This window comes from Phoenix dactylifera, chromosome 8 (genome assembly GCF_051530095.1).
Source record: "Phoenix dactylifera cultivar Ajwa chromosome 8, Ajwa_hap1_PhDact_Kaust_v1.1, whole genome shotgun sequence".
NCBI classification, from domain to species: Eukaryota; Viridiplantae; Streptophyta; class Magnoliopsida; order Arecales; family Arecaceae; genus Phoenix; species Phoenix dactylifera.
The window spans coordinates 25,845,366-25,866,167 of record NC_143197.1 but is presented as its reverse complement, the minus strand read 5'-3'; the positions used below and the strand labels follow the sequence as shown (position 1 = coordinate 25,866,167).

General features: G+C 38.1%; 2 protein-coding genes across 3 annotated transcripts; one reads left to right on the top strand and one right to left on the bottom strand.

The window, feature by feature from the left end:
• Nucleotides 1-4,241: 4,241 nt before the first annotated feature.
• Nucleotides 4,242-12,263, top strand: LOC120110263 (putative U3 small nucleolar RNA-associated protein 11). 2 transcript variants are annotated; one of them, XR_016396256.1, is made up of 10 exons: nucleotides 4,242-4,573; nucleotides 6,762-6,867; nucleotides 6,951-7,041; nucleotides 7,182-7,273; nucleotides 7,362-7,455; nucleotides 7,543-7,622; nucleotides 10,140-10,223; nucleotides 10,847-10,946; nucleotides 11,264-11,521; nucleotides 11,850-12,135. XR_016396256.1 is itself a non-coding variant. In XM_039124755.3 (9 exons), the coding sequence occupies exons 2-9, from the start codon at nucleotides 6,812-6,814 to the stop codon at nucleotides 11,354-11,356; spliced, it is 690 nt and encodes a 229-aa protein (XP_038980683.1). In that variant the 5' UTR covers nucleotides 4,434-4,573; nucleotides 6,762-6,811; the 3' UTR covers nucleotides 11,357-12,263. The 2 variants fall into 2 exon arrangements, 1 of the variants encoding a protein (XP_038980683.1); XM_039124755.3 differs by having other exon boundaries at nucleotides 4,434-4,573; nucleotides 11,264-12,263.
• Nucleotides 12,264-13,612: 1,349 nt separating this feature from the next.
• Nucleotides 13,613-20,736, bottom strand: LOC120110271 (leucine-rich repeat protein 1-like). Its single transcript, XM_088703234.2, has 6 exons — nucleotides 20,287-20,736; nucleotides 19,480-19,551; nucleotides 17,646-17,789; nucleotides 17,252-17,323; nucleotides 17,060-17,131; nucleotides 13,613-13,942 (listed from the first exon to the last, which is right to left on the bottom strand). Exons 1-6 carry the CDS (start codon nucleotides 20,508-20,510, stop codon nucleotides 13,873-13,875), a joined length of 654 nt encoding a protein of 217 aa, XP_088559360.1. The 5' UTR covers nucleotides 20,511-20,736; the 3' UTR covers nucleotides 13,613-13,872.
• Between the last annotated feature and the right edge of the window lie 66 nt (nucleotides 20,737-20,802).

The following is a 20,802-nucleotide window of genomic DNA, read 5'->3' as shown; positions in this document are numbered from 1 at the left end:
ACTCAAATCCTCTAAAAACATGGATGTAGAGGAAACGGTTGCCATATTTTTACATATAATTTCACATGATGTAAAGAATAGGATAATTAAGAGACAAGTCGCCCGTTCTAGCGAGACAATAAGTAGACAATTTCATGATGTTCTCAACTCTGTGCTACGTCTCCATTCCATGTTGTTACGGAAACCTGAAGCTGTGACGGAGAACTGTACAGATGAGAGGTGGAAGTGGTTCAAGGTACTCTTTACCACTACTTTAGTTGTATCAATTAAATTATACTACTAAACTAAATAAACTATCTTATAAATGTAGAACTGCCTCGGAGCACTTGATGGAACATACATAAAGGTCAATGTAGAGGAGGCCGACAAGCCTAGGTATCGAAGTCGCAAGGGTGAGATTGCTACTAATGTCCTTGGTGTTTGTACTCGAGACATGCAATTCATTTATGTATTGCCTGGGGGGGAGGGATCAACTACTGATTCTCGAGTGCTTCGAGATGCCATTTTGTGGAGAAATGGCTTAAAGGTGCCCCAAGGTAAGTAAAAAAATGATAAATAGAATAGCCAAATTCTCATACCAAGTGATGCATTATTTATTTTGATAGTAATTATCGTATTTTACAATATACAGGTTACTATTATCTATGTGATGCTGGATACGCAAATGCTGAAGGCTTTTTGGCTCCTTATAGAGGACAAAGATACCATTTGAATGAGTGGAGACAGAGTCAACAACCCACAAATGCTCATGAGTTCTTTAACATGAAGCACTCTCGGGCTAGGAATGTTATAGAGAGGTGCTTTGGGTTGCTAAAAGGAAGATGGGCAATTCTAAGGTCTAAGTCATTTTACTCTGTAAAAACCCAATGTAGAATCATTAGTGCTTGTTGTCTTCTTCACAACTTTATCAGAGAAGAAATGCCTATTGACCCAATGGACATCGAGGTTGTTGAGGATGTCACTAGCTCACAAGAGGAAGAAGTTAGTGATAGGATAACCTATGTAGAGACAAGTGATGCTTGGGCTGCTTTCAGAGAGAATTTGGCGAATGATATGTTCGAGCAATGGATGAATAGTCGAAATGCATAGGCTAATATGTTTAATGAAATTTCTATTTGTACATGAACAATTTTTTGAGAATATTTTTGTAATGTCATCATCTATTTTGCTGTTGTTTTATCTATTATGAACAATTACTTGTGTCCAATGTGTGCAATATATTATTCTTTCTGTCTAATTTTTAGGATGGAAGAACAACTTTTTCAAGGAAATAAAAAAGCAAATACAAGAGCAGACAGAACTACTTCCTTGAAAAGAATTTGGATAAAGACTGAAGATGCAAAGCTGGTTGAGTGCCTTATTGAGGTAGTGAATGCTGGTGGTTGGAAGGGTGATAATGGCACATTTAGGCCAGGATTTCACCAGCATTTGGAGAGAATGATGGAAAAAAAGCTTCCTGGTTGTGGATTGAGAGGAAATTCACACATTGAAAATCATGTGAAGTTACTAAAAAAGCAATACAATGCAATTGCAGAAATGTTCGGACCAAACTGCTCGGGATTTGGATGGAATGATAGAGAGAAATGTGTGGTTGCAGACAAAGATGTTTATGACCTATGGGTGAAGGTATTACATAAATATATGCTTTCTAAGTTTGCTTTAAACTAATGCCTTTTCAATATAATTCTTCACTTGTTTGTATCTCTAGAATTGTTTAATAATTTTTGTTTTGTGTTGACAGAGTCATCCCCATGCAGCTGGCCTGAGAAACAAGCCTTTCCCTTATTATGAAGACTTGTCAATTGTGTTTGGTAAGGATAGAGCAAATGGAGAGGGTGTAGAGGATCCAGCTGATGCTTGTGAACAAATTGAGAAAGAGGAGGAAGCTTTAGGTGATACTATGAGTTTGGGAGATGATATGGATGCTGAGGGAGGTTCTCCGAATGCAATAGATGCACCACCATTTATTTGCCAACCTACAAGCGTTGGTACTAGTACTGCAACAATTGGCAAGAAAAAAGGAAGCTTAGTAAGTAAAAAGAGAAAGCACAATGATACTATCATAGAGAAATTGGTCACTGAGATGGGTAAGATAAGCAGTGCATGTGAAGGGAGTAAGGAAGACTTCAAAAAAATTGCAAACTTTTTTGAGAAGAAGGGGCAAAGTGATGAGAGGCGTATGGCTTTGTTTGAGGAGATTATGAAGATTGAAGATTTAAGTGAGGATGATATATTGATTGCTGGCGAGGTCATTAGCAAAGATAAGTCCAAAATTGACTTCTTTTTTACCCTGCCTCAACAGTTCAAGAGAAGATATGTGCTAAAACAGTTAGAGGGTGGTCCATATTGACCCTCATTTGACTTTGATCCAGTGTGATGCTACCTAGACCTCCTCACAATTATACTTTAGATGTTTGTGGATTTCGTGGAGTTTTGATGTTTATGGATTTTTATTGATTTGGGTGTTACAATTTTTAGTGTTATCAGTATATATGCTGCTGTTTTGCCTTTTCTATCTAAATTATATCCAGGACATTTTCTCCATTCTCCTTTCTTTTCTCATTATCAAATGGAAATTATGTGCTGCAACAGCTCATCTTGAAATTTTGCAATACCAAAAGTGGCAGCATATTGCATTCAGGATAATTGGTGACAATGGAAATATGTAGCATTTCGCTAAATCGCTTGGATATTGCTGATTGTCCTTAAGTAATTTGTCTCTTTTGGTCATTGCCGATTCTGCATTCTTAGTATTAGCAGTATATATGCTGCTATTTTGCTTTTTCAATCTAAATTATATCCAGGACATTCAACCATTCCCCTCTCTTTTCTCATGATCAAATGGAAATTATGTGCTGCAACAGCTCATCTTGGAATTTTGCGGTACCAAAATTGGCGGCATACTACATTAAGGATAATTGGTCATACTGAAAATATGTGGTATTTCGCTAGATCGCTTGGTCATTGTCTCTATAGTAAATTTTATTAGCATGAATGGTCGTCAAAGAATTAAAAAGAATTTTTTTATAGGGGGATAAGCAAAAGAAACTTATTAAGGGCTACTAATAGTAGAATATGTGACAAAATTACGGAACTATTACAGGAATTAGTATATTGACATGTGTTTTTAATTTATGAGAATTAAAAACACATAAAAAATCTAACTAAGATATATCAGGGGTATTTGTGGTATTATGTGGTCGGTGATCTTGGATCCCCGTACCAAAAACCAAACAAGTTACTCATGGATACCCAGGGATTATTAATCACTGGACCATGGCCAACCAAACACAGTGATCTTAGATCACTGGGGATCAAATCACCCCAGTATTCGAATCACTGAGGATCTTAGATCACCAATTCACCATGGTGATCCTGTTGGGGTTACCAAACGCCCCCATAGAGTTAGGTGCCGATCAACCGAGCTATGAATATTGGCCATAAGCTGGCCAATATGATTGTTGCCTTCACAATATTATTGAACCTGGCCTAAGTAAATCCAATTTGATCCAATAAAAAGTAGTGCTCTGCAAACTTAGAGCTTATCTGAATGGAATTTGACAAACTACTAAGTAAATGGTTGGATATGAGAGAATTGCATAGCGATGCTATGCAAGACATGATGTTCTTGATTTTTAACACTGTTGAACTTCACAAGCAGTGAGCAATTATTAGACAGGTCTAAAACTTTTTAGGGATTTGACATGTGCATTGCTAAAATTAATCCTATTTTGCTAGTAGCCTAAGCTGTTCTTTGTATCTGCATGTTAACATTGTAATTGTGTAAATTGCATGCAATTTTTTTGACTTTTCTGAAATAATGGTAAGAGCACCACTTTTTTTAGTTTGATTTTGAAATCTCTTCTCAATTGATGAGCTCATGAGAGAAGTCCCCAATGGTAAATTGGTGTGAATCCACCCCCTAGGGTTAGAGACATTTGCAAAGAGGTTAAAGGAAATATTCTGCAAATGTTCACTAAATAGACAATTAATATAAATGACAACACTTTCAATAACCCTATTGCCTAGAGGTGATCACAGGCTTTCTGGCCCGCCCGGCCCGTCCAGCCCGGCCCGAAATTTTTCGGGCTTGGGCATTGAAAAAGAGCCCATTGGTCGGGCCTGGGCAGGAAAAATGGCCCGATCAAAAAAATCGGACCGGGCCTGAAAACTTTTAAAAATGGCCCGATTCAGCCCGGCCCGACTATAAAACAGTAAAATATAATATATTAAAAAATATTAAGAAACAAAACTAAAGCCCTAATTCCTAAACCCCCCCTCCCCCTTCCCTCGTTGAGCCCCCCCCCCCCCCCCCCCCCTCTTTCCCTCACTGAGTGCCGCCGCCCCCCTTCCCTCGCCTGAGAGCCCCCCCTTCCCTCGCGGAGAACCACCGCCCCCTGTAGCCGGTTTCCGCCGGTTTCCCTGTAGCCGCCGCCTCCTCTCGGTTTCCGCCGGTGTCGTCGCCGCCGCCTCCTCTCGGTTTCCGCCGGTGTCGTCGCCGCCGCCTCCTCTCGGTGTCCTTCTCCCCCGGACGGCAACCTCCGCGGCTCCGGTCACCGACTCACAGTCGCCGGTAAGATCTCTCCTCCTCCTCCTCCTCTTCGAGCTCGATTCCGGATGAATTTTGCCCAAGCTCGGAAGTAAAGCCCCATATAGCTTCAAGCCCGGATGGAAGAGAGAGAGAGAGAAAGAGAGAGAGAGAGGTGGGGGGAGCGAGAGAGCTCAGAACTCGGAGGTGGGACTCTGGAGCTTCCCCATCGGGCCGGTTTTTTAGGTGGGGGGGGGGGGAGAGGGAGGTGGCTACGAGTCTTCCCGTGGGTGGACCCAGTCGAAACTCTGAGGAAGAAACTCTGAGGAAGAAAGATCCACTGTTCATCCCGTGACCCAGTCGAAACTCTGAGGAGTTCAGCCCCTACAGCGAGAACGGGAGGCTGGCCGGGCTAGGCCAACCACGGTGATCCAATAAAAAGTAATGGCCACTACTTCTCTCATACTAAGTAATGGCCGACTTCGGTTTCATCACCGTGGTTGGCCTAGCCCGGCCAGCCTCCCGTTCTCGCTGCAGGGGCTGAACTCCTCTTCCACCGCCAGCGCCGTCGCCGCCACCGCCTCCTTGAGCGGCATCGGTGGCCGCATCACATTCGTCTTGCTGCCGCCGGACTTCCTAGCCCGCCGCTGCTCCGCCTTCTTCCCAGTGCCGCTCCGGTACTTGAGCCGGACCCGAGCGGGCTGGTTCTCGACGGTGGGGTTGGCGGTGGCGGATACTGGAAGTTCGGCAGGGGAGGCGGCGGCGGAGGAGACTTGCTCGGTCGTGGGATCGTCGGCTAGCGCATGAGGGGGCGAGGGGAAGGGGTTTTCTTCTTCTGGTGGTAAGTGGGGTGGAATTCAGGGTGGAAGAGAGTGATGGATTGGGGATTTGGGGACGACGCCGGCCATCCTGTTATATTCTATTTCTTTTACTTTCTGTTCTTTTTCCATTTATTTCTTTCTTGCGAATTTGTATTTAATAGATTTTTCAATTAATACAGTGTTATTAACTTATTATAATAGGATGAATCTGAGAGATGGATTTGTTTTTCAATCCCTCTTCCACCTGTCTGTCAGTCACTAGGGAAGCTAAATAAAGAAATTTATCTGGGAAAACCCAAAGATGATTACGATTTTTATATATAAGTTAATGTGCATAGAAATAATTATGCTTATAGCTAACAATAAATATATATTTTTTGAATAGTTCATTGCACCACTTCCATCCTGCTCTAGTCCATGCGCTGGTTGATAGGATGGTAACACGACTCGCTTGTTCTTTTTTTTTTTTAATGCCTGTTTGCGTGATTCAGTAGAATTTATACTGATTCTCCTGCTGAATTCATGGAACGGCAAACCTATTCGAGTATGGCACACATCAACCAACACCTCCTAGTCCAAATCCTGTTGAGAGGAAAAGATCTTCATGGATCATTTTTACAGATCAATAGGTCTACAAGCTAGGAATTAGATGGAGTTTTGGCATGCTCTTAGAAGATAGGTGAGTGGGCCAACGGGCAGCATATTTCTGCAAGAATATCTAAGCAGGTCCTTAATGTGAAAGTAAATCCCTTTAAAATTTAAGTTTGTGGGTGCAGGAGGACAAATATATAAATTTTTAAGTGGCGCATACAAGCGAATATGCCGTTATAACTGACCAGCAGTCAAATAACGGCTGTTATCTAAATATCTGTATCCGTTATGACGTATGTAATGTAATGGACCCTGCTCCAAAACCATTACAACGGCCGTTAATTTAAACCATGCCTGTGGCGACTTTTTTTCCAACTCGAATCAGGTCCAATGTGACACCGAATCACACGTTGGAGACTGACATAAACCTGAACTCTCAACACCCCCCGGGTCTCAACAGAAGAAGAGGCCTAGAACTCTTCTATTTGCTCTTCGACCATCCTCTCTGGGTTCAAGGCACCAACCAGCTGGTTTTGAGCTTCCAATCAGCCTTTTTTCTTCTCTCTTCTCTATTGGTACCCCCCCTCATAATCTTTTTTTTTTTATTTTTTCCATTCATCTCAGTTATTCTCGGTATCTATGGATTAAGCTGGTAGGTGGAAAATAGAATTTCTGCATTATAATTGATTTATATCTGGTTTTTCATCTCAAAGATGTGCTTTTTTTAAAATACACGCGCGCGCACACACACACATATATATTTGCGTGCCTGGAATTGAATTTGTTTGGACAAGTTTCATGTTGATAGGAATTGGCTGCAGGATTGATTCACTTATTGCTGTAGTGGTGATTGCTTGATCTGGTCTCGAAGATGTCGTCGCTGAGGAATGCTATCCCTCGACGGGCTCACAAGGAACGTGCTCAACCGTGAGTGAACTGCTTACTGTGCCCCTTCTTATTTGTGCCCTCTCTCTTTTCCAATTCTTTAATTATTTTGGGTTAATCCTCAGTCAAGCGAGGAAGAAGTTTGGGTTTCTTGAGAAGCATAAAGATTATGTTTTGAGAGCTCAGGCATTCCACAAGAAGGAAGAGACTTTGAGGGTAGGAATATCTATTTTATTTTCTTATAGCTTCGTCACTTTATTTAAATTCACGAAGAACTGAAGATTGTATCACTTTGTTTATGTTAAGGAAGAATTAAAGATTGCTATGTCTAATTCTAATTTGTTGGTGTTTGACAGAGGTTGAAGGAGAAGGTTGCTTTTAGGAATCCAGATGAGTTCTATTTCAAGATGATCAACACAAGAACTGTTCATGGAATTCACAGACCAAAGTTAGAGGAATTTTATTTTCTAAATGTTTGAGTCTTGTGTTGGTTTTGTTGGTTTGTTTTGTCTCAAGATTAATGATATGCTTTTCAGGAGTGAAGCAAACAAGTACACCCAGGAGGAACTCATGCTGATGAAGACTCAAGACATTGGATACATTCTTCAGAAAGTTCAAAGTGAAAAGAAGGTTTGTGAGTAACATGTCTAGGCTGTTCTTTTTGTGGCTTGCTGCAATTGTTCTTGTTCATATCTCATGACTTTTAAGTTGCTGTAGAAAATTGAAAGGCTGAGTTCTGCACTTCATGAACTGGATAATCAGCCATCAAACCGACATGTTTACTATGCTGAAGATAGGTATGGCCTTCTCATCTTCTACTGCAATTTATAGATGACGGTTGGACATGGGGACAGAAAAATTTTGGCTGTAAAAGTAGAAGAATGCAAAATTGTAGTTGTAAATGTATTCTATTAGATATTGGGATTGGAACTAGGAAATAAAATATTCTGTGGGGCATGGAACATTTTGATGTCAGTCCAATGTTTCTTTAGGGCGACCAAGTCCTCTCATGTTTTGGTGACAACGTCCCCTACAATTTGGGTTAGAGAGTACCTCTGTTTTAATTGTGGTCCTCATGCATGCATTTGCGCCTGCATATGAAAATGCAATTAGTGACCTCACTGAATCAACCACATAATGGAACCATTAGGTTCTTATGAGCCTCAAGCAGCATGCTTATGTAGCTTGAGCTCTATCTTGGTGAGTGCACTCAGACGACTCACCAAAGTACGAAAGACAGGCCAGAAAATTGATTCCTATTTGAAGAGTGCATAATTGCATGGATAAGCTCACGCTGACCTATCAATTTTGGATCCAATCTAGAATTTTTCTTGGGAGGTATCAGGAAGGAATTGGAATGTAATAATATCGATTCATACAGAAGAATATGTTCTCTATGATTCAAAATCGTGGTATAACGTGTACTCCCTTTGTTCCGGTCATGGAATAGGTGAAATAAATCAATAAATGGATTTTTTTTTTCAAGAATGAAATTTTATTAGAATTGTCCTCCAGTTCATCCTTTGGATCCATATCACGTCCCATCAGACAGTTTTCTCATTCTCTCCTTTTTTATTTTTAATGGCTGGACTTAATTGTTGTGTTAGTCACTTGAAATGTGAGCATCAGAAATAGGTGGGTATTATTAATTTCTTTAGATTAACATGCCATGCTAAACTAAAATGAGCCTTCAAACAGGTGTGCAACTGTATGCTTGATTTTTTTTCTTAGCTTTTTTTGAATATGTACGCATTTCCAATTATTTAATTATTTTATTTTATTTTTATGATTTGTATTTGCTTTTACTATTTTTAGAATACCAACCAGATTTGTGATTGCATGTGGTATACACTATGCAGTATGCTAGCCACTTGCATACCATGGTCATAAAAGTTATTATGGGTCATAGCATGCCAGCAGGTTGTTGCCGTTTGAAATAGAGCTATATTTGAAATGGGCAAGGCAAGAGATCAGCTCAAGCACAAAATGATGACAAGAACACCAAAATGCTGCTACACCACATAATGACAAATTGTCTGTTTGTATCTTTGGGAAAAAATAGAGCTGTATTTGAACAGAAAGGAAACAACATTTTGGGCTGATAAATTTCAGTAGGACTATGCTCTAAGTGTATTTTGAATTTCAATTGCTTAGTGAATCTCCAATATAGTATCTAAGCTGGATCTTTTGGAGAAACTGAGAACACAAATTCATTTGAGTGATATTTCCAAATAAAATTGATTTTTTATTAATGAGAAGTGGAAAATAAAATAGATTTGGTTACTATCTTACTGAAGCTAAGGTGCCTGCCTGCATTTACTGTATCATTTATACATCTACTATACAGACATTAGATTGTTTTGTCTACAATTTTGGTTTGTATGGAATCTTGGTTGCTTGTGTAGTTGTGTTGCAGTACTTTCCATTTGAGTTTGATTTGTCTTAGGATTCAGATGTGTTTATCATAATATCACCGATCAGGCTCTAAATTTTTATCCAACACCAATAATTCAATGACCTGCGTGGGGAAGGTTAGAATCAGTTAACAATATGTTAAATGAGCTTAACAAGTCTGACAATTTGACAGACAATTGTCCATGTGATAGATGTGTATGTCCTTGTTTTATTCTCATGACAAACACCTATTGTCCTATAAACAATAAGCTATTCCTTATTCAGCTGGTGCATTACAAATCCTGATATCTTAATTGATTAGTGATATTGCAATTGCCAATATTCTAGGTAATATCTGTTTTCTTGGGGTCCAATCTCTTTTGCTTGGTCCTACGATGTTCTGTTAAATCTTCCCTTCTTTAGTCTTGCAAGAGGAGTGGTGATATTGTATTATTAATAGAAGCTCCTGATTTTGTTTCAACTTAAAAAAGGAGCTCTTTGGCCCTCTCTAGCTGTAGATATGGTTTTGCAAAATTAGCAAATATTTCAATACCGCGGCCAAGCAATAGAAGAAATGTATGTTAGATTAATGCCAGGTGAGAGGAGCTTTTGTCATTTCTGTGTGTCTCATGACATTTTTTTCTCCTTTCATTTTGCTATGATAATTGCCTTCTAAAATAAATAGAAGGAAAGAAAGAATATTATGAAAACCATATGTGGCACTATGTCTTTATGAAACATGATTATTGGTTGCACGTACTTCCAGTTTTTCTGTAGGTGGTTGAAACACTTTTTTTTTTTATTAGTCGAATTCTTTTTAAATCTCTATTCATCTCATTCTTAGATGAATTCTTTTTAACTTCTCTATTCATCTCATTCTTACATGTCTACTAAGATGATATTTTTCCATGTTGTATTAGGGAAGAAGCTAAAGAAATACAATCAAGATCATCACAGACGAGTAATTCACCTGCTTTTGAAAATGTGCCGAATCGTATAAAGAAGTAAGTATTTTTTAATTGGGAGAAGTTGTAATAATCTTTTACAGAATAAATAGTTGGCTTGATTGATGTTATCTGAGCGTTGAGTAATTTTAAGATGTGTTCAGCTCTAAGCTCATCTGTATATATCTAAATTTTGCTAGCCTAATGAGTTTCTCCTTCAAATACAGGAGAATGTTGTTTGTTAACTTACACAGTGTGGTACTAATTCATTACTTAAAAGTTATTGGGTGGATATGGCATCCCAAAGTGTTTGGAAGAACACATGAATATTGAAAGATCTATAGTTGCGTCTTTTGACTTAGAGACATTAGATATTGTTTAACATTTATATGCAAATTTTTCATTAAATATTTTAATTTTGTAAGTTGAAGATGTGGTATTCTTGTGCGGCAGTCAGACATTTTTTGTATTATTGTGTGTTCATGCGAAATAATTGGTTTTTTGCAACTCAATAACAAAATTAGAATAGCTTGACTCTCTCTCTCTCTCTCTCTCTCTCTCTCTCTACTATCAGGTCCTTTTATTTACTTTTCTTTTTCTACATTCTCATTCTTTTATATGATGGTCTTGGCTCTGCTGAAGCTTGACCCATTTTTTTCCGCTAATCATTTGCTCCATTTCAGGAAAACATCTTCTTCTTACAAAGAGTTAGAAGCAAGGAAAAAAAGGGTTCAAGAGCTGGAAAAATTGTATGCGGACATGGCATTGCAAAAGGAATTGCAGGTTTTAAAAAAAATGTTTATACACTATGCTGAAAACTTTGGTGCATCGTTATGCATGATTAGATATGAGTAGACGCTAACACAAATTTTGACACAATTCCCATCAGTATTTTTATTTGGGTCATCTGTACTTGGGTATATTGTGCACAGATTCAGCCTCATCAATTGCATAAAGAGTGACACTCCATAAATTCTGTAGTAGTATTGATGGTTTTGTGCATTTGCATGACTACTATTCTTATTCCTTTTTCTCTCTCCTTTTTTTTTCTTTCTCTGGCACTTTTCTAACGAGCTGCATAATTTCTATTTATGAAGCAGAAACCTGGTCGGAAGCGTAAGCTCCTTGAAGATGAGATAGTTTCCCCAACAACTAAGCCCGTATATAAATGGCGTGCGGAGCGCAAAAGATAAAGAGCTGTTTTTCTTATTAAGTAAAATGATCTATGGCCCTGGTTCTTGGATCAATAGTACTCATATTCTTTTCTGAAAAACTGTTTAGGTGATCTTTTGGCCACCTTCTGGGTGAGAAAGCCAGATTGAACTGAATAGGTGGAGCCAGCAAGAGAAATCTGAAAGGTCATTCTGCTTTGTTATTTTATATCGTGCGTTCAATTAGAGTTCTCATTATTGGTGTATTGACATATGGGAGATATTCCCTGCATCTTCTACCTGATTAAGAACTCTGAGCATTAAACCATTTTGTTAGCATAGAAAAGTCTCCTCTCAAATCATTAGAAAAGCTAGTTTCTGTCAGTTCTTGGGCAGCTTCATAGAAGTTTCCCATTATTGACTCATTATTCATCGAACCATACGGATCGATCTAGCAATGATGGAATGTATATTCTGTTTACTGAATGACATGAAATTTCAGTCAACTCCATATATGTAATGTAATTTATTTCAGCTCAGCTCTGTACTTGGCCAAGACACCGTTACAGAAAACTGTTCAAACCGGGGACTTAGGGATCCAACCTGTCGACCTTGTTGAACTATATTGTGACGGACCAGGATGATCAGGATAGGATTCTTATAAACTATGTAATGTAATGTTAGAAGGCTGCACAAATCAGTTGTTGCTCAAAGCTGCTATTATGTCCATCATGCGTGACTGCTAACAAACTTGTATTTAGATGTTTCTCGGCCTTTTTCCTATGATAATGCTGATTCTTGTGGTTGCTAATGTGGTTAAACTGGCTTGCTACTGCCTCGTTGAACTGCAATGCTGATGTATAACTTATATTTTGAACGAATTGGGAATTTCCATTTGGATCAAATTTATTTGATCTTGCAGGAGGATAAAGACAACATTTTTTTGTCATTGAATTTGATGAAGATGATTTCACATAACACAGGTATTAGGATTTTCTTTGGACATGTTGCTATGGTAATCTGAATATTTGAAGCCTCTCTTAGGCCTATCTACCACTGTTTTTGGTGCATAGAAGTTTGATTCTTGAAAATGTTTTGAGGTGCAAAATTATCTGCATGAAGAGGAAGGTGTTTTTGTTTCTTTTTTTTTTTTTTGTGTGTGTGAAAGAAATAGAACTTTTCTTAAGATAGGACACTACTTGGGCATCAAATAGTTTTTAAGAGGCCGGTAGAAAATTGACCAGTCTGAGGTTGGTTTAATTTAACCTTTGGCATGGTGAGCTCTTCCGCATGTGGACTAGCCGTTTTTGGCGAGGGAAGTGGAACATGTCATAAATTCAGCTTATAGTCTAGGAAATAGCGGTAGCCGAAGTGCCAAGCTGCCCTGTGATCTGATTCCATCAGTGCAAAGATTTTCGCGGCGGCACTCTAATTCCTTCCTATTTGCATACCATGCGAGGTAGCCATAGCGTACATGCATCATTAATTTGTACCCTGCATTACCAATCTACTCATTCCAGTTATCAGAATTATCCTTCAGTCACAAACCGGGGTATGTGAAATAATATTATATTAGTAGATTTGTCAACTCTCTTTCTCTCTCTCTCTGTGGGTGTGCGCGCTAGAGTGGTTTACATCCTCGGCGCCATCATTTCCGTAAACCCAGTGTAAACTAATAGAGTGGTTTTTAATTATATCAAGTAAAGCAGCTTTGCATCTGGGAAAATAGTCAGGGACCTAATGGAAATACTCCATGTACTTTGAAGCCATTAATTATGATTCTCGCGAGGCTAATTGAAATTTAACAGCAAGTGCTGACCATGATGGAACTCCGTGAGGCAAAAGGTAAGGTACAACATGACTTGTGGCCGAAAGGAATGAAAAATAGCTCACCCCTTCACCGGCCTAGCTCATCTTTTGGTACTCAAAAATGATGATCTAGCTTTAGCCTGACAACACAAAGTTTAATTAAATGGAGACAACCAAATCTAGATGAGCAATGATTGACGTAGAAAGCATCAAATAGCAGCAGGTAGAGCACAAAGCAACAGCCACAAGATGAGCTACAAAATCCCAGGTCCAGGATTATCCCGAAAATTCCATTTCCTAACACCAATCATCTCCTAACGGTTGACTCTTTTAGCTTCTTCTTAGTGCTGCTTAAAAGAGCCTTTTAGTAACATTTCACAGTTAGAAAATACAACCCGGCGGGAGGCAACAGTTGGGAAGCAGGTCAGCTAACACCTGAACTACTGCATATGTATCCATAGCCGACATCCAGAAACTGTGCTCAATAAATTTCTAGGATTAGCTTTGTCTTCATTTTATTCTAATCCACTACTAGTAGTGGTACAAGGAAAACATTCACCCACCAATCTACATACAGCATCAAGCAGCAGTGTTTCCTGCACTACAACTATAAAGCAGACAGCTACAAAGTAGATTTACAGAACGGCCTAGATTCAACACCAAAACCAAGATATAAGTACCCCCTACCCATATGATAGCTCATTATGGCAACCTCCGGTATACCAAGCCATTGTGTCACCAGTCATCATCTAGCAGTTTGTATCATAGGCTGCAAGCCCTTGCAACTCGGGACCTTCCAACCGAGGATTATTCTCGAAGCTGCAGAACAAAAGGCAAAATCATGAGAGAAATAAAGATAAGACAGCAGACAGACACTAATCAGCACATTACCAAAACTACTTTTTAGCAGGAGTGAAACTACTATTACTATTACTATTACTGAAGTGCATAAAACTATTTATTGCATTTTGTAGACAACAAAAATCAAGACTATCAGCAGGTTTATGCAATCTTAATTTTTGCAGTCGAGCTCAGATTCTATTACAGAACAAAACTTGCACCTGCTTAAAGGTGAATACTCAGAACAGTACTTCCTACTTGTCAAGAGTTGCAGACAATTTTTGTGATGGTAAACATTCAAAACATGCTCATTGTAAATGTGTTTATACAGTGAAATCAGAAGATGAATAGGAGATTTATAGAGCATTTCCAAGAGAGAAAAAACAAAGAAAAATAAAAAAAAAAACATCTCAGGATGCAAGGCTCCTGCCACCACAGGATATGGAGAGGGTCAGATATGTGCAACGTTAAGCTCATATGTGGAGAGACTGTTTCCGTATTTCAAACCCATGACACTCAGGTCATAATGGAGCAATCTTACCATTGCTCCGAGGCCTGTCCTCTAAGAATGAGAAAACAACAATATAAAAATGTAGAGGACTTTGAGAGTACAGCTTGATGATGCTAGACAGAACAAATTAATGTCTAATTCACACAAACAAAGAGGTAACAAATAGCTTAGAGTTTCAGGAACATGCAGACTAAGTTAATTAGTAGTCCCTGCAATATGGCTAATGACGAAAAAGATAAATATGATAATGAAGCACGAAAAAAGAACCAATGAAATTATCACAAAGAGAAAAGAAGAGCAAAAACAAAAAAGAAGAGTAATACCATGATCTCTAAAGCAGATCATGTATAGAATCTTTTTCAGTTCAGGTTCCAAAATAGGACTTTCGGAGGAGCCAGGCATAAATCTTCACCCATGAAGTAGTAATTCTTTTAAAATTCCTTCCTTCCATGAAACCACTATATTATCAGCATCCTAATTTGACTACCTTAGAAACATATTATCCAAAGAAATCCTATAATTTTTCAATTGAAATTATATTAAGCTCTAGCATAACTTCCCTATGGATGAGATGATGACTAATGCCATTATGAGTCAGTATTGATCTAATACCACTTTCTTTTGCCACCTAGGAAATCCCAGATCATCATATTCCACAACCTTTTTGCCATAGAAAAATTCATGTAATTGCCCAGTAAAATGTTACCTCTTTAAAGCCTGCTCTTTATATTTCTTCTAGAATTTCAAGTTTTTTCCAATCCTTCCTAGCTTCACCAAACTTCATAACTTTCACAAAATAAAACATGTAATTGCTCAGCAAAGTGGCCTCTTTTCAAAACTCTCTTAGCAGGTTTTGTATAGCGTTTACAATCCTTTGTACTTTGAGCCTATGTGACCATCTCTGACAACTTATAAGCACAAGAAATCAAGATGATAACCAATAAGCCTATACCATCAATTTGGGTTGTCTTTACAGATGGTTCTTTGAAATCTATTGCTAAAAAAGCTACTCGACTTTAGCATCTTTATACTCGTTTTCACAAATTTCTTCTGAGCTTTCTCTGGTCTTCCAACCACCATACTGGCCTACTACCCATTTGGACACCCCACTGTCAAGTTCTCCCAGGATCTTTCTTACATATGATCAAGCTATCACCATGGATACAACCATAAAAGTTCAAAGGTTTTAAGCCATAATAAGATCAAATTAATGCTGAACTTAAGAAACGCACTTTTTTCCCATGCTACAGTATAAAAATTAATAATACAACTTCCATGACAGTATACAATCACTCAAAGAAAACCAGAGCCCCTGTCAAATAAACCTTCTCAATCCATAACTTTATTCTATTTACCCACATTTCCACAAAAGGTTACTCACAACCTGGATACTGCTTATTGCTTAAGTCACAAAACCAGAAGAACATGTACATACTTTCAGCTTCTTCCTAACAAAATAAACACAAAAAAACATGGTAATGGAAGAAGAGCCCTTAATATTTCACCCCAAACTTTGCGGAGGGGGGGGGGGGGGGGGGGGGCAAATATCACATGTATGATGTTATAATATAATGGTCATTTCAGCTTCTTTCTTACTAAGGAAAACATACTATAAGAGGATAGCATGTTAGTTTTCTGATATGTAGCATCACCCAGATTGTAACAAGAATACGAGATCATAATTAGTGAATTCTACAATAAATTTTATCTTACTTCAAAGGAATGGAGAACTCCATCACCTCAATAAATTTATCAAGCACATGGTCCAATTTTCTGACGTCCTATGGAATAATTCAGTCTCTAGGCAAAACTTGCAAATGCAATCAAATGCATCCTCTTACATAATTCTTTCATAAGAATTCTGAATTCGTAGCAAGAAGGATTCAGAAGGGAGTTCCCAATCACATATTCATCTCATGCATCTCATCCATAACACATCCGAAATGCACTCCAACACTAAAAGTCCTATCAAATATGCTAAGGGCCTATGGCCCCACGACCCTCTAGATGTCTCTATACTTAAGACACTTTTTAAAAGCTCGCAATCCTGCAAAACCTCCAGTAAACCTTCCAAGAAAAGACTGTTGACAATGAAAATATTCATAAGCAATGCACGGGAACTGCAAAACAAGACAATTGATAATACTGAACAAGTTTGGCAAAAATGGAAGTGCAACCTAATTAATTGATGGGGCATCGAAGGATGAATTTCTATGCCTTAGGAAGCATGTCAGAAGCTCTAGATGCAAACAAGTTCTTTCTAGTTAATATGAAACATCTAATCATATCATCAGATATCATTAACTGTTCAGATTGTTTGCACGCTACATCCTCTTAAACACAAGAATCTCATACCTTCTACAATTATATCGTATCTATCCAGGAGCAATTCTATGTAGCTGCAAACTCCAGTTATTGGCAGCGAACTCAATCAATTCTACTACATAACTATGACAAGGCAGATTAAGATGCAAGGATGAGCACAGAAAATTTAATATCCAAGAATTCTACACTTTAAAGATCAGAATAGCGGATGCTAATAATTTGACAGAAATCAAAATAAAGTCAAGGAAATTGGGAATTACTTGTTCAAGGGGATGTGTTCAAAAGGTCCAGAGGTAGGAATGGTCCCACAAAGGTTGTTCTTTGAGACATCTCTGAAAGCACAAATAAGTACATTTCATAAACCAAGAAAATTACATTTAATTGACTCATAATAAGTAAATCTTGTCCATACTGATGCAAAGATAGGTGAAAGCCGATACTGCCAAACTTACATAACTTTGAGACTAGAAATTCCAACAAGTTCCCTTGGGATTGGTCCGGTTAATTGGTTGTTATTGAGCCGTCTGCATAAGCAAACAATAAAATCAGCAATAACACAGGAATACAAAGACCAAAAGGACTCAGAAGAGAAAAAAACAGCCTTAATATTGCCCTACTATTTTCTGCCCTCAACTTATAAAATAGTAACTTTGTCAGAGAATCTATAACAGAATCCAACTGGTTATGATAGTTTGAAAGTTTGATACCCGAATGACGTGATGTGATGTGATTGATGCCCATATAGAAAACACCAATAACAGGTTGTATTCAGTTGAGAATAATCCATGTAAATTATTCTGAGGAAAAAGTATAATATGGGAAGGAAAAAAGATAACATGAACTCACAAGAATACCAAAGCCTTCAGTTTGCCCAGTGTTGGAGGTATAATCCCTGAAATGTTGTTGTTATACAAGTCCAAGCTAATCAGGCTCTTTAGATTACCAAGTTCAGCTGGGATTGTCCCTTGAATGTTGTTTTTGTAAAGCTCCCTGTATAAGTAATATAAAGAATTCACAAATCCAATATTATTACATAAGCTATAGATATATCATAAACAACTAAGGAACCGCAAAAGACTCTGAAAAACTCTTCCATATTTAGAACCATAGTACATGAATATAGTCATGAGTTGTTACAGAAGTAAACTGAAGAAGATAGTTTTCGTTAGAAGGATGAACATAAAGAATAAAAAAGAATAACCAGTTGAAGTGCAGATTGAGTAAAGGTGAACATGCATATTCGTTCTTAATATTTATTCATATTAGAAATTTATACTTAAAAAGCATTTTACAAGAACAAAAGACATCATGGGCCATGACATAAATAAATGAGAAGTTTATTCTCATTCAAAGGAAAATACTTGCATTCTTATGGCCCAATACAACAAATTATGTTGACTGTCATGTCTTTTATACCTTCTTTTTCACCTACTCATACTTATACTAGAGAAAAGCCACGAAATTTGTCTCTTTATATAACTTAAGCACCCTCCCCCTGCCTTGCAAACTTCTAGATGGTATAGTAGCTTCACTGAAATGAATCCACATTGAATTCTTATACAATTCCAAGTGAACTATTATGAATGAATCCACATTGAATTCCACGTGGACTATTATGCATAAATGTGTATATGGGGCACCTACAAAGTCTGGGAAAGGATAGAGGCTTGTAACAAAAATCATGGTAGACAATGACTCCACAAATCCCACCATACAATGCTCATTTCTCCTATGTTTATAAACAAGCCTCAACGTATCATCAGGTCACAAGGTGTGTTTGTGTGTGTGTGAGTATACGCAAGTACATCTATATGTATATATATATGTATATGTATGTATATATGTATATATATATGTATATATATGTGTGTGTATATATATGTATATATATGTGTGTGTATATATATGTATGTGTGTGTGTGTATATATTTGTATGTGTGTGTGTGTGTATGTATACATGTATATATACATGTATGTGTATGTGTATATATATGTACATATGTGTGTGTGTGTCCCAATTTTGACATTATATCATTATTTTTTAATAAATAAAATGCCACATTAGGGAAAAATGATGCCAAATTAACTTTTACTGCTATTATTCAAATAACATTCTTCATCGACTAGCATAATGGTATAATTTTCTCCGCAGTATCATGTTACGCATATTCAAGCTTTGCATAATATAAACCCAATGATATTCTTATCAAAACTTGATATCTAGAATACTCCTCCAAGGTCCTAGCAGTAACAGTATAATTTTCAGGTTCTTCTTAAAGTAATATAGTTATTTATCTAGTTCTTATATGTTCAAAGTAACAGGCACACCTTCTCCACTTGGACAAGATTCTAGGTTCATACCTTTGAAGGTGTTTCTGTTAGTATTTGACCTGGGTATTTTTCACATCATTTCTTTCATATGATAGTTGATGCCCTCCCTCTAACATTATTAAAAAAGGAAAGTTCTTCCTATCAGGATTATCTCTCAAAGAATGTGATAGCTTACTTGTAACTATGTCTCAATTTGGAATTTTTAGCCTTCAGCAGTCAATCTAAGGTTAAAAACACTTTTTTAAACAGACAAATGGAAATCCAAGTGAGCCAGCATATCATGAATCCAAGAAATCCAGACTCAGTAATGAAGCAAAGCCGTATACGCTTTTAAAAAGAGGAGACTTACAGATACTGCAAATGTTCAAGCTTTCCAAGTTCAGGTACCAAATGGCCTGACAGATTCGAATTTCCTAAGTCCCTGCAGAAAAACAGAATTGCATATAAAAAGATAAATAAATTGCAAACTTTCCCTCAGTCTATCATACACCATGGTGCGATATTACAATATAAGGCAGCACACTAGACTAAATTAAAGTAAGGCTCTTCATCAGCATCCCAGTTATTTGAGTCAATATGCTGGCCAAAATCAAAAAGGCGAACTCTTTAAAATCCGTTTCTCTATCATTCGTAGCCTATTGCTTAAAACTCATCATAACAAACCAGAATACAATAACAAGATAAGGATGACATGTCTTATTCAAATCCCGTCAAGAATTCATGCTTAAAATATGTTCATTTGAAAGCTTGCAACTTTGAGCATGTGATGAGCTCAAAAACTTCTCTCCCCAATCCAATAGAGGAAAAAAAAAACAATTAGCAGCATCTTTAATAATGTAATCAAATACGAATTCTTAATCTAAGCAATTTTCATTTGAAAGACTGCAACTTCGAGCATATACTCAGTTCAAAAATGTTGTTTTCCTTAACTCCATACAGAATAAGGAGGTTTATCAATAACCCACGATTTGAAGGGAAATATAATCCATTAATCATGTAATCAAATATAAAATCTTCCCTCAATGAACTCCCTTTTCTCAAAAAGAAAAAAATCATTTCTCGAATTCCAGCAAGGGGATTGCATCGTGGAGAAAAAAGACCATCAACTGGAGGAATGATGAGAAAAAGAGGGAGAAGAACAAGGAGAGATGCCTACAGTCTGGTGACGCGGTTCTCCTGGTTGCAGGTGATGTGGAACCAGGTGCAGGGGTTGACGAGTGTGGGATCCCAGGACTCAAGGACGTTGTCGGGGTCGGAGAGGCTCCGTCGGAGGGCGAAGAGCGCGTCGCCCTCGGAGTTCCCAGCGGCCGGGGCGGCGAGGAGGACGACGGTCACGGCTAGGGCTAGGGCTCGGGCCGCGACACGCGGTGCAACGGCCATCGCTCCGCGGCGAGGGTCGAGAAGCTCCCGGAGAAGTTAGGGTTAGGGTTTCCAAGATCTCAAGGAAGAGAGAGGGAGAGAGTTGGTGAGAAATGAATTGAAGAGGAAGGTGCGCGAACAAGCGCTCGGTCGGCTCCTGATCCTGAAGAGAGAAAGAGAGAGCAAAGGTTGTTTATCTACTTTTTTTCTTTCCTTTAAATTAATAACTGAGAGCCTGTTAGCTGTTGGTTTGGATGTTTTGGCTCCAGTATTTATGATGGTGGTGCTGTACATAGATTCCTTGTAGACTCCA

What these genes read in the sequence shown, in the direction of transcription:
- LOC120110263 (XM_039124755.3), top strand. Translation starts at nt 6,812, where the DNA reads ATGTCGTCGCTGAGGAATGCTATCCCTCGACGGGCTCACAAGGAACGT. An exon ending in AAGTTCAAAGTGAAAAGAAG is followed by an intron (nt 7,456 to 7,542) that starts GTTTGTGAGTAA and finishes AAGTTGCTGTAG; the next exon opens with AAAATTGAAAGGCTGAGTTC. An exon ending in GTTTACTATGCTGAAGATAG is followed by an intron (nt 7,623 to 10,139) that starts GTATGGCCTTCT and finishes ATGTTGTATTAG; the next exon opens with GGAAGAAGCTAAAGAAATAC.
- LOC120110271 (XM_088703234.2), bottom strand. Translation starts at nt 20,510, where the DNA reads ATGGCCGTTGCACCGCGTGTCGCGGCCCGAGCCCTAGCCCTAGCCGTG. An exon ending in CTTGAACATTTGCAGTATCT is followed by an intron (nt 17,790 to 19,479) that starts GTAAGTCTCCTC and finishes TTACTTATACAG; the next exon opens with GGAGCTTTACAAAAACAACA. An exon ending in CTGAAGGCTTTGGTATTCTT is followed by an intron (nt 17,324 to 17,645) that starts GTGAGTTCATGT and finishes TTGCTTATGCAG; the next exon opens with ACGGCTCAATAACAACCAAT.